This window comes from Eublepharis macularius, chromosome 2 (genome assembly GCF_028583425.1).
Source record: "Eublepharis macularius isolate TG4126 chromosome 2, MPM_Emac_v1.0, whole genome shotgun sequence".
NCBI classification, from domain to species: Eukaryota; Metazoa; Chordata; class Lepidosauria; order Squamata; family Eublepharidae; genus Eublepharis; species Eublepharis macularius.
In genome coordinates, this window is record NC_072791.1 from 212497625 (window position 1) to 212510312 (window position 12688).

Consider the following 12688-nt stretch of genomic DNA (forward strand, 5'->3'; position numbering starts at 1 on the left):
TAGCCTATACAGTAGATAAGCATGTGCCTGGTATGCACAGAGGGCTGAGATAGGGAGGCTTGTCTTAGGCAATCTGCTGAGGTTGGCAGCAAAAAAGGCTTGGTGCTCTGAAGTCTTGCTCAGTGCAGGAAGTGCAGTTATTGTAGTTGCCAGGGGTCATTTCGTAGAAAAAGAGCTGGAGGAACTCATCAGTATAACTCATTAGCATATGCCACGCCCCTTGACAGCGCCGGAAGTGTGTCATTGGCATGACTGATTTGCATATGCCATGCCCCCTGACATCACTCATCCTGGCTGCTTTGGACCCAATCCTGGCCATTCAGGGCAGAAATTGGGCCCAAAATGGCAAAAAGGCGCTGAAAATGGCTGAAAAGGGGCCCCAAATGGTCAGGATTGGGCCGTTGCTGAGTGGGATCCACCACCCTATCCAGGCTGAAACATGCTCCAAATGGCCGAGAGTCAGGTGGGCGGGGCCACCTGACATGTGACCTCTTTGGGGAACTGCCGGAACTGCCTTCTTGCGTGTTCCCCCTCCAAATGAGCCCTGGTAGTGGCACTTCAGTACATGAGTGAGAGCTAGCCACAGTGTGGATTGTCGGTATTTGTGGAACAATTACCTCTTTGAGGAGGCATTCTTTCTTCCTACTGTTATGTTGAGAGCAGGTGCCGCATAAGGGCTTATACTGAGATACAGACTGGGAAATTCCTGATTCAAATCCACCCTCTGCCATGAAACCGTGCTTTCTTATCTCTACATCAGGAGGTGGTGATATTCCCATCTCACAGGACTATTGTCAATTATGGCAAAATAATGTATGTGTAATGTTTTGAACTCACACCCAAGCGTCAAACACATGCCAAGTACTTTTAATATCCCTTCCTACCTCTGCGCCACTTAACAGTGTTTTCCGGTGACATGCTTAATTTCACTATAAATAAAGCCAGGTGGGTGCATACTTGAGATTCCTAGCTACAGCCAAGCACTACTGAGTCATTGGATCTGGTTAGGTATGTCATCGCTTGACTTTTGTGTGATTCATTCAGTATTAACTTCCCCAGGTAACACCGGTTGTCCCGCTTTCCAACGACTCCTGGTCTATGTCGTTTGCCAAATACCTCGAGCTCCGTTTCTACGGGCACCAATACACTCGCAGAGCCAACGCGGAGCCCTGCGGCCACTCCATACATCACGACTATCACCAGTACTTTTCATACAATCAGATGGTGGCCTCTTTCAGGTAAGACTGGCTGTGGCTCCGAAAAGGGCTCAAGCTTCTCACTGCAAAGCCAGGAGGGAGGGGATGGTCTTCTCTCTTGGGATAAACCTCAGACCTGGTAGATGACAGGGTTAGAAGGGCTGGCTGGGTTGGTTAGACAGGTTAATGCAACGCAATGCTGATGAGATGTCATGTTCAAGAACCAGTGAGTCTTGCAGTATCAGCAGTCACCAGGCAGGATTCCAGGGGTGACTCAGCAAAGATCCAAGCCGTTCTCCTGCTGAGTGTTTCCTTGGGCTGGAAGAAGGCTTCATGCTTTCCTGGAGTGAAAGGATACAGATCGGACATTGTGATTATCGTATCTTTCACTGTAGTAAGCCTGCTGCGATGAGTTTATGGGTGTGGTCCCTTCTTTAGCAAATCTCACTCACTGATTCAGATCTGTTTGTGCATTTAGGCTGTGTTTATTTCGAGCAGTTACAGAATTCAAGACCACCTAACGCAATAAAGCTACTCCAAGTGAGTTTCATACAATGTATTAATCATACATTAAGTGTTATTAATTGCCATTCAATTCATTCACAGTCATTATACAGTCTCCCTCACCAGACCTATAAAGTGCTTAGTGCATATCACTGATATTATTATTGGCAATGACCATTCCACTTCATACTATTTTTTTTGTTTTGTCTAGTAGTTCAATTGTTTGTATAATGGTCCAAATGGTCACAAGTCCATTATAGGTCCAATAGCACATAGATAGAAACGTTTCTATCTATGTGCTATTGGACCTATAATGGACTTGTGACCATTTGGACCATTATACAAATACAAAGTGGAATGGTGATTACCAATAATCATATCTGTGATATGCACTAAGCACTTTATAGGTCTGGTGAGGGAGACTGTATAATGATTGTGAATGAATTGAATGGCAATTAATAACACTTGATGTATGATTAATACTTTGTATAAAACTGACTTGGAGTAGCTTCATTTCGTTAGGTGGTCTTGTATTCTGTAACTGTTAGCAATTGTCAGGACCCTCCCTGTTCGTGTTTATTTCGAGGCTGCTTTTCTCCCGAAAGGGACCCTGAGCAGCTCACCAAAGATTCCAAATTGCAAAAACAAACCGACAAGTGAGCAACCAAAATCTGAGCTGTTCCAGGTCTGCTGAGCTGATTCTCACAAGTCCTAGGCTACGAGCCGTGGACAGAGAGTCCTTTGGCTGTTGCTCGGGGTCTTGTGCCTCTGACCCCACCCAGGCTAAAATACCTCCAGGAAGAGGAAGAGGAGGAAACGAGTCAACCGAGATAGACCTCAACCAGGCAGCAGGTTCTCTCCCCTGCTACGCATGCCCTTGGCTGCATCTAATTCTGTAAACTGCGGCTCACGTGTGCTTCTCTTCAATGCAGCATTTCTCTGTTAATGGGGACTTAGACCGCCCTTCCAGACAACTAATTGCAAAGCATTTCGGTGTTGCCTCCTGTTGAAATTAAGAAAACACAATTTCCTGGCTGGTTTTATTGGTTAGTTGTATGCAGGCACAAGCAGATTACTTTTCTAAATAAATAATTAAAGCAAGGGAAAGCTTTAGCACACGAGCTGTTAATATATTGTTAATATATTGTGCCACGCTTTGGGTTAACCTGAACCGTGGCTGAACACGCAGCCTTCCTTAAGAGCAGCAACCAACGCATATCTAAGTGTAGTTTGAACGGGAGTTTCTGAATATTGAAAATAACTTCGGTGAGATGACCATCGTTGAAAAAGACCCTGAAACGGGACCCCCCCAAATGAACCGGTCTGCCCGTTAGATGGTATAAATTCCAACCAGCATGTGCTTGGACCTATACTTGAAGTTGGATCCTATGAACTTTTTGAGTGATCCTAAGGAAGACTAACGAACTTTAAAAGTATCAGCTGTTTATAGGTTGTATCACCATTGCTTTGCACAAGCACTTTATGTATAGGTCTGTATATGAAGACTGTGTGGATTGATACATATTGAATGGCAAACTATTCAATAACAATAAGAATATTTTTGCAATTGTTTTAAGTGTTTATATTCATTGGGGTTTTCACGATTATTGTTCTCTATTGCTATCTCTTCTCGCGATTCTCTGCATTTGGTTATAATGCGGGATCTGACAGCGTTCGGTTTTTTCCCCTCTTCTCTTTGCAGTTATTCTCCTATCCGTTTGCTTGAGGTGTGTGTGCCGCATCCCAAGATCTGCATCAAACACCGAGTTCCTCTCAAGGTTACCATTCTTCAAGACCTGAAAGATTTTTCTCAGAAGTAAGTCTCCCTCCGCTCTGCTTTGCCCATCACAGGCACATGACGCTGCCTCATGCTGAATCAGACCCGTGGTCCTTTGGGGTTAGTATTGTCTGCTCAGACTGGCAGCAGCTCTCCAGGGTCTCGGGCAGAGGTCTTTCACAGCATCTCCTGCATGGTCCTTTCAAATGGAGAGGCCGGGGATTGAACCTGCGGCTTTCTGCACACCAAGCAGAGGCTCTGCCACTGAGCCACCTCCCATCCAGCATTTCTAACCTCAAGCTGTGATACGGTTTCTTCAGGATTGCCTTATCAAAACACATCCGATTGTTGTACTTTGCATTTCAGAACTGTTCCCGAGTTCTGTGCCCATTACACAGACTAAAAACGGCAGCCGTTTCTGGTGCATAGAATCACAGAGTTGGAAGGGCCCTACAGACCTGTTCAGTGCAGGAACAGCCCAAAGCATCTCCGGCAAGTTTAACTTCTGAGTCTCCTGTTGCAGGGTGGCCCTGGTGTACGTAGCTGTCGATGAGCGCCTCACCTCTCTGAAAACGGATACCTTTAGCAAAACGAGGGAGGAGAAGATGGAGGATCTCTTTGCCCAAAAGGAGGTGATGCACCGAATGGAACGGGGAGGAATCTAGCGCCAGTAGCAAGACAGCTTTTAAGGGTTTTGCTCAGTGGGAGAAGCTTCTGGCACGTACAGTGTAACAGGAAGATCTGTGCTGCAGTTGGCATAAGGGGAAATGGGGCTCATGGCATTGGGGGTAGGGGAAATGGGGCTCATGGCATTGGGGGTAGGGGAAATGGGGCTCATGGCATTGGGGGTAGGGGAAATGGGGCTCATGGCATTGGGGGTAGGGGAAATGGGGCTCATGGCATTGGTGGCCACCTAGGAAGCGGGCCCAAGAGAGGAGTGGGACTTTTGTGAAAGGACTTCTGTCTCCTCTGCTAGATGGAGGAAGTTGAATTCCGGAACTGGATTGAGAAAATCCAAGCAAGGATGCTCTCCGCATCACTGGACACTCCTCAGCAGCTGCAGTCAGTCTTCGAATCCTTGGTAACCAAAAAGCAAAACCTCTGTGAGGTGCTACAAGCCTGGAATAGCAGGTGAGAGGGTGGCACTTCTTGGGTCTGTGACCGGTTATAATGTACATTTGTAGCAATTTCCCTCCCATTTCCTTTGGATGGTCCTGGATGGGTGGAAACGCCAGTCTTTGTCACATGTTTTTTTAATCAATGAGTTGTTTTTCTGCAGTTGATCTGTTGTGGGCAACTATGAAGTCCTGGATTTCTTTGTAAACATTGCCTACATAAATTTTATTTTATTTGTTACTTACAGTCCTCATTTCCCACTGAGACTCAAGGCAGATTACACAGTGTGCGTCAGTACAGTCCATATCAAAGAAATTTCAATAAATATATAATGCAAATTTGCAAAGATTTAAATACCAGCAGAAATCCAATACAGAACTGAAGAAATGTTGAAACGGAGCATGAGCAAGTCTGTGACTGACGTATTAAACAATGTAGGAACTATCCAGTAGTATCATACTTATAGCAATAATAGTGAAGTCTATGGTCCCTCAATATTTACAGCAATAATAGTAAAGTCTGTGGACTCTCCTTATCCCTTTACCAATGGATCTCTTGGGATCACTTCCTTACAGCACAGCCCTCCTATCTCAGTAAAAGGCCCTCTTGAAGAATGCAGTTTTGCATTGTTTGCAGAAGGCCAGGAGAGTGGGGGCTTTGCTAATTTCCTCAGGTGGATCATTCCATAAAATGGGCCACCACAGAGAATGCCTTTGAACAGGCAGTTGTTGATTTTGCCCATGCGCGAGGTGGCGCCTGCTGAAGACCCCGTTCAGATGAGTGAAGCTGCCACTGTAGAACGTAGGGACAGAGGGGGTCCTGACCAAGGCCACGGAGAGCTTTGTATCAGAACCAGCTTTGTAGGTAATAGCCAATACCTTGAGTTGGGCCCCTGTAACAAGAATGAGTTCATGATAGATTAAGGTTGTAAGCAGGGCTCATTTCGAGGGGGAATGCGCAGGAACGCAGTTTCCAGTAGTTCCCCAAAGAGGTCACATGACATGTGGCCCTGCCCACCTGACTCTCGGCCATTTTGGGCCCGCTTTGGCCTGGATTGGGGCCAAAATGGCTCGGATTGTGCTTCTGATGAGTGGTGGATCACTCCCCCGCTCAGCAGCGGCCCAATCCTGACCATTTGGGGCCCCTTTTTGCCATTTTGGGCCCAATTTTGGCCCTGAATGGCTAGGATTGGGTCCAAAACAGCTGTGATAGGTGATGTCAGGGAGTGTGGCATATGCAAATCAGTTATGCTAATGACACACTTCCAGTGATGTCAAGGGGCATGGCATATGCTAAAGAGTTATGCTAATGAGTTCCTCCAGCTCTTTTTCTACGAAATGACCCTTGGTTGTAAGTAGTGAGCAAGGGAAGATAAGCACAGATAGGCCACCTGGCTCTTCGATTCCACCTGGAAGTCCTGAAGTACACATTTAAATCAAAACATTGTACATGCCATTTTAGTCTGAGATAAATGTCTGTGGTTATGTGGAGCAACCGTGTCAATGGGGATCTCTTCCAGAATGAGCACGGAGAAGAGGTGGGGTGGGGTTGGAGGTGTCAAAAATGTGGCCAGAAATACAGAGGAACAGCTGCTGGTCATAGAAGATGTGTCTCAACCCAGAAGGCCTCAGCTAAACAATGTCAAAAGGAAGTTAAGAGACCCAGAACAGAATAGCCTTTGGAGAAGGGAAAGAAACAAAGAAGTAACATAATTATATGGCCTTGTATAGATTAGAAGCAGTCTGACCCCGGCAGTGGATATTGCTGAGGCCCAGGTGCAGAAGCATCCAAGAATCATAACAAAAGCGAAGGTGTCATTCACCTTCCTTTAGGCCATATTGATTGAGGGCCAAAATATATTCATATGTTTGAGAGACTTGTAATCCCTATTTTAAAAATAGACTTTAAGATAAAGAGTAGCAAGAACAAACCAACAATGAAACCACTTATGTCTAGATTTAAGTCTAGATAATTTCATATGTTTGAAGTGATAAGATGATTAGTTAGCCAAGAATGTGTGCCTTATCAAGTGGGACAGCGAGCGGTTGTTAGATGGTTTTTCAAAGCCTCTAAATGGGAGAAGCTGAATTGATTGGGAGCTGCTTCTCAGGGGGGGCCTCCATGCTTGTCATCTGCTTATGTTTGGGTGAGATGGATTCATGTTATTTGTCTGCAGGGGTCATTTCGTAGAAAAAGAGCTGGAGGAACTCATTAGCATGACTCGTTAGCATAACTCATTAGCATATGCCATGCCGCTTGGCATCACCGGAAAGGTGTCATTGGCATAACTGATTTGCATATGCCACACCCCCTGACGTCACCTATCACGGCTGTTTTGGACCCAATCCTGGCCATTCAGGGCAGAAATTGGGCCCAAAATGGCTAAAAGGGGCTGAAAATGGCTGAAAAGGGGCCCAAAATGGTCAGGATCGGGCCACTGCTGAGCGGGAGAATGATCCACCACCCGTCAGAGGCTGGATCCAGGCCGTTTTGGCCTCAATCGAGGCTGAAACAGGCCCCAAATGACCAAGAGTTAGGTGGGTGGGGCCACCTGACATGTGACCTCTTTGGGGAACTGCCAAAACTGCGTTCCTGCACGTTCCCCCTCGAAATGAACCCTGTTTGTCTGTTTTATGTCTGTGACGTTAATGAATGGTATGATTTTCTGACAAGTAAGTCAGTGTTAAGAATTCAACAGTTCTGCTTTACTAGAAGATTAAAATGGAAGCAGAGATTCTCCAGTAGTATCCCTTGTGTACTTTACCCACAGCCAACCAAAGATATTGTTGAAGTGCTCTTTTCGCCAGGAATGAAATGATCTGATTGATATAGGAAAGCCAACGATATGCTCGTGCTTCTTAAATGCATGCCTATATCTGAACCGAGCTTAACCAGAGTAATCCAGAATGAGGGCGTGAACACGGGAGGTTGTGTTCAGACAACTCGATGGACCCAAGACTTTCAACAATTTAGGTGGCCAAATGAGTTCCTGGGGGAAGTTGGTATCGTCATCTCAGTGTGCTCCTTCCTTCCCAGTTCGTACCCCAAGGACAAAAGCTGCTTCCAGTGTTATGATTTGTGGTGCGCTCTTACTTGCAGGCTACAGGATCTCTTCCAGCAAGAGAAAGGCAGGAAACGCCCCTCGGTACCCCCTAGTCCCGGAAGACTGAGGCAAGGTGAAGACAGCAAGGTAGTGAATTCTGCGTTTGTAACGATGAACTTTTTACTTCCAGTTAAGCTTGCCGAATGTTCATTTTCATCATTAATATTTATAATTATTGGGCAGTACCGTAATACCACATTGCTGTTTTTGGAACTTACTCTATCTCAACAAGGTATGTGCCTCTGGCTGGGCATGCACGTGCAAGCCCTAGGCTATGGTGGGAATCTTCCATGCGCCGTTGAGTGAATGTGTGAGAGGCTGGGGCATCTTCCAAATGGCTGTATGCCTGTTTCCTCATCAGCTGCACAGGACGTTTCTGTAATTTTTCCACATTTCAGACGTTACTTGAGAAGCAGAGTGCCTAGGCTGGTATTCAGAGAAGGAATGCCGACTGTCCTGCATGTGCAGATGTGCACCCATGTGCTGCTTTGGGTGAAAGTGAAGCTACATTTCCTCTTCCAGTCAATGGGGCATCAGGAGCTGGGCTTTGGATGTTCCAGGGAAGCAGCAAAAGAAATGTGTTCCTCTGCCCTGGATTCCCAGTGTGGCCTGAAGAGGCACGTGCTTTGTTAACATGTCGAGAAAATGTGCCCATCTTCGTAAGAAACATGCATATCTTCAACCCTGGAGATGAGGACACAAGCACAGTCAGGCTCCCCATCTTGCTGCTTCTCTGCAACTTCTGAAAGGGTTTCATGAAAGTGCCGTGTGGTGGCCTGCTGCTGATAAAGCTACTAGAACATCTCCCAGGTGAAAAGGCAAGGGGGGCATGCAGATTTGGCCTGCTGTGTGATGCAAGTGAACTGAATGGATGCCCAGTATGCTGCCAAGGTCTGATTGATCTGCTGTTTGCTCCACCCTAGCACATGCGGCTAGATTGATCAGCTGTTTGCTCCACCCAAGCACATGTGGCTAGATTGATCAGCTGTTTGCTCCACCCAAGCACACGCGGCTAGATTGATCAGCTGTTTGCTCCACCCAAGCACACGCGGCTAGATTGATCAGCTGTTTGTTCCACCCAAGCACATGTGGCTAGATTGATCAGCTGTTTGTTCCACCCAAGCACATGTGGCTAGATTGATCAGCTGTTTGCTCCACCCAAGCACATGTGGCTAGATTGATCAGCTGTTTGCTCCACCCAAGCACACGCGGCTAGATTGATCAGCTGTTTGCTCCACCCAAGCACACGCGGCTAGATTGATCAGCTGTTTGCTCCACCCAAGCACACGCGGCTAGATTGATCAGCTGTTTGTTCCACCCAAGCACATGTGGCTAGATTGATCAGCTGTTTGCTCCACCCAAGCAAGCACACGCGGCTAGATTGATCAGCTGTTTGCTCCACCCAAGCACACGCGGCTAGATTGATCAGCTGTTTGCTCCACCCAAGCAAGCACACGCGGCTAGATTGATCAGCTGTTTGCTCCACCCAAGCACACACAGCTAGATGAACATAAAAATTTCGCTCTGGAGAGAACTATTCTCAAGCATTTTGATTTGCCTTTCTTTTCTAAGAGTAGAATGTCCTACAGAGCTGAATAAGACTTACTCTTGAGTAAGTGTGTGCAGGATTGCAGCTATACAACGAAAGCCCACATCCATGTTTAGCAGTACAAACAAGTAGTTCACTGAAGTTGTGGTATATTGTGATAGAAGAAAGCCAATCTCAGGTAGTCAAAGCACCTTCTTGGTAAGTTAAGAGTTGTTGCTGCTAACAGGCAGAATACAAATAAAGAAGTACAAAGGGCAGAATACAGTTTCAGGAACTGTATATTTCCTTTTTAATCCACAGATCAGTGCAATGGATGCGTCGCCTCGTAATGTTTCTCCAGCACTTCAAAACGGCGATAAAGGTACTTTTCAATATTCTCGAACAGGCCGTGCAAAGAAGTCAGTCAGTCATTTATTATTACAGCAAAAGCCAGTGAAACAAAACAAATCTGCGACAAAAAAAGTTATTACATCAAGGCATAACAGTAAGATCAGAGCGTTAGTGATGGGAGAATTGATGAAATAAAAACAATGAAGATAAAAGGGAGTTAAGAAAAAAATGGCAAAAGCAATTATACCACATTTTCAGTCTGCATTTCCTATTGGCTAAAGAACAAAATTTGGCCACGGCATAAGTCACTGAGCTCTGAGTGGCTTCTAAAAGGAAATTACGCAAGATTTCTGGTCTAAAGTCGAGATAGGGCTGCAAGGGGTTAAATTTAGACAAGAGAGGTAGTATAAGACAGGCCCTTTCCTCTTGATATAGTTCGCAGCATAAGAGAACATGAGTGACCGATTCCACCATGTTGGTCATGCATGGGCAAAGGCGTTCATGCGTTGGCACACGAGCCAATTTACCCTTCAATACGGCAGAAGAAAGTGCCTCAAATCGGGCTTTGGAGAACGCCCATCTGTAAGGCTCATGAGTGATGTTGGAAAGGGAAGGAGCAGCAGTAAAACTGGGGCTGGATTTTAGACATTTGAAGTTCTTGGGCAGCAGAGCTTCTTCATTTTGTAATTCAATATCAAGAAGTCTCTGTGTAATGGAAGTTCTTGCCATTTGTACGCATGCAAAGAAGTGAAACTGGCAGTTTCTCCATATGAATAAACGGTAAGAGGCAAATTACTTTTGCGTTTCTTCGCTTAACAGAGGACCGTTTTCTGACCACCTTGTCAAGTCAGAGCTCCACGACCTCCTCTCTCCTCCAGCTTCCCACCCCCCCTGAAGTTGTGTCGGACCAGCTCACTGGGGGGACCTCCTTTACCAACGCGCTCTCTGAACCAGAGACAACTAGCGGCTCTGAAGGTATACCCTGGTGGCAGCTTCCTTCTTGTTCTGCTTTCTTCTAGTTACCTGCTAAAATATCTCCTGAAACACACCTCTCTAAAGTTTTGTCTTGATGGAGGCCTGGGGGTTTCTGTCTCGGCTGATGATTGACCTTATAGTGCGAATTACTGAAGGATTAACAGAACTGAACAATACACGTTTTCATATTTTAAAGCAGTATTGAAAATGACTTTAATGAGCATTCAAATCCAAATTAACTAACAGAGATCCTGAACATCTGGAATTTAAATTTTTTCCCCTTACAACTTTCACAAAGGATTCTGGCTCCAGATGTGTTTACAACATTAGCATGACCAGAAATAACAGCAGCAGAGATGGCTGAACAGGCTGGTCATCTGCTAGGTAGAATATACAGATTGGATATAGAGGGAATATATATGATTCTTTCCGGGGTGGATACTGTTTAGTCCTTTGCTACTCTGCTTTTTTAGTACGAGAAGCCCTGTTCTAATAAGGAAGTTTCAGTAGGGCTTCTTACTTCTTTTAAATTACTGATTGCCATTGCCTTTGTTAAAATGGAGGAACATACCCATCTAGAACGCTTCGTATTTTTTTGCTGGAAATTGTTCTTGGTAAGGGAAATAAAGCTAGGCTTCTGTTTGTGGCTGAGAGCAAAAAACGAGAGACCAGTTGGTGTGGTGGGAAGATTAATTTAAATTCAACTCTGCGACCCTTATGCATTTCACATACGCTTCATCAGAGTTTGGCAACAGATCAGACCATGATACTTTACAGATCCTCCTAATGAAGCCTATGTGAAATGCACAGGGGTCTCAGAGCTGAATTAAAATCAATTCCCCTCTGCACCAACTGTCTCTTGTTCTTTGCGCCGTGCTTGGTGTGGCCCTCTTTTTCTTGCTTCTGTTTGTGGCTAGCCATCAGGGTTTAATTATTTAAAATAGTTGTCTGTGGCTTTTCTTAGAATCATCCAGGAATTTAATTATGAACATTCAGATTTTGGTAGGACCATTGAAGGCCCTCAGTTAAACTTCTAAGTTTGGGCTTCCAGATCCAGATGTTATCAAGATCATCATAATGTCTCCACCTTCATTTTGCTACTAGTAAAGTAGCTGCTGGTTAAAATTCTGAAGTTAGAGCTGTCTGCTCTAGCTCTTGCCTCCACCATATGAATCTGTCTGGACTTTGAGATCAGTTGGTGTTTGCATGTAATGGTTACAAGGACAGCGGCCTTAGTACTGCGGCCACTATTGGGCCCTTGGTCTTCTTCCAGAGGAGTTAGCTGTGTTAGTCTGAAGTTGCAAAATAGTAAAGAGCCTAGTAGCACCTTTAAGACTAACCAACTTTATTGAAGCTTAAGCTTTTGACAGCCACAGCTCTCTTTGTCAGATGCATTGTCAGCTTTTGAGAACCACAGCTGTCTTCATCAGATGCATCTGACAATGCATCTGACGAACAGAGCTGTGGCTCTCGAAAGCTGATGATGCATCTGATGAAGAGAGCTGTGGTTCTCGAAAGATGATGATGCATCTGACGAAGAGCGCTGTGGTTCTCGAAAGATGACGATGCATCTGACGAAGAGAGCTGTGGCTCTTGAAAGCTTATGCTTCTATAAAGTTGGTTAGTCTTAAAGGTGCTAACTAGACTCTTTACTATCTTGATCTTCCTGAAATCTGTCAGAACTATTTTATTTTGGAGAGCTTCTGTAGTTTCTTCATCCTGGCAGTTGTTGCTTTTGACGTTCAGTTCGGTGACTGATCTTATTTCTGGTCTTGGTTTGTTTTCATCTCCTGCAGCCTTGCTGATTATTTAATTGCTGCTCTTATTTGCATTATGCTGGTCTCATTTTGATGTGCTCTTTTAAATGTGTGTGAATTTAAATTTTGCAAAGCTGCCTTAAATGCTCGCTCTTTGGAAAGCTATTGAAAAGAACATGATCTCAAGAACTGACTTAAGTGCGGTTTTATTTCAGACACATTTGATGGACACTTGCTAGGCTCCATGGACAGCCAGGTGAAAGAGAAATCTACCATGAAAGCGATTCTAGCAAATCTGTTACCCGGGAACAGCTACAATCCCATCCCATCCCCTTTGTGAGTAAAATCACGGTTAGGACAGAGCTGTAAAAAGGGGTTGAC

General features: G+C 45.2%; 1 protein-coding gene across 2 annotated transcripts in view; it reads left to right on the forward strand.

Moving 5' to 3' along the window:
- The window catches only part of PIKFYVE (phosphoinositide kinase, FYVE-type zinc finger containing), a 90891-nt gene that overhangs the window by 59407 nt on the left and 18796 nt on the right, over positions 1–12688 (forward strand). For both annotated transcript variants that reach the window (XM_054971210.1, XM_054971212.1), the window contains 8 exons: positions 1060–1238; positions 3403–3516; positions 4001–4109; positions 4454–4608; positions 7693–7783; positions 9546–9606; positions 10395–10550; positions 12523–12643. In XM_054971210.1, the coding sequence (XP_054827185.1) occupies positions 1060–1238; positions 3403–3516; positions 4001–4109; positions 4454–4608; positions 7693–7783; positions 9546–9606; positions 10395–10550; positions 12523–12643 (986 nt within the window). The remainder of the gene's footprint in view (positions 1–1059; positions 1239–3402; positions 3517–4000; positions 4110–4453; positions 4609–7692; positions 7784–9545; positions 9607–10394; positions 10551–12522; positions 12644–12688) is intronic.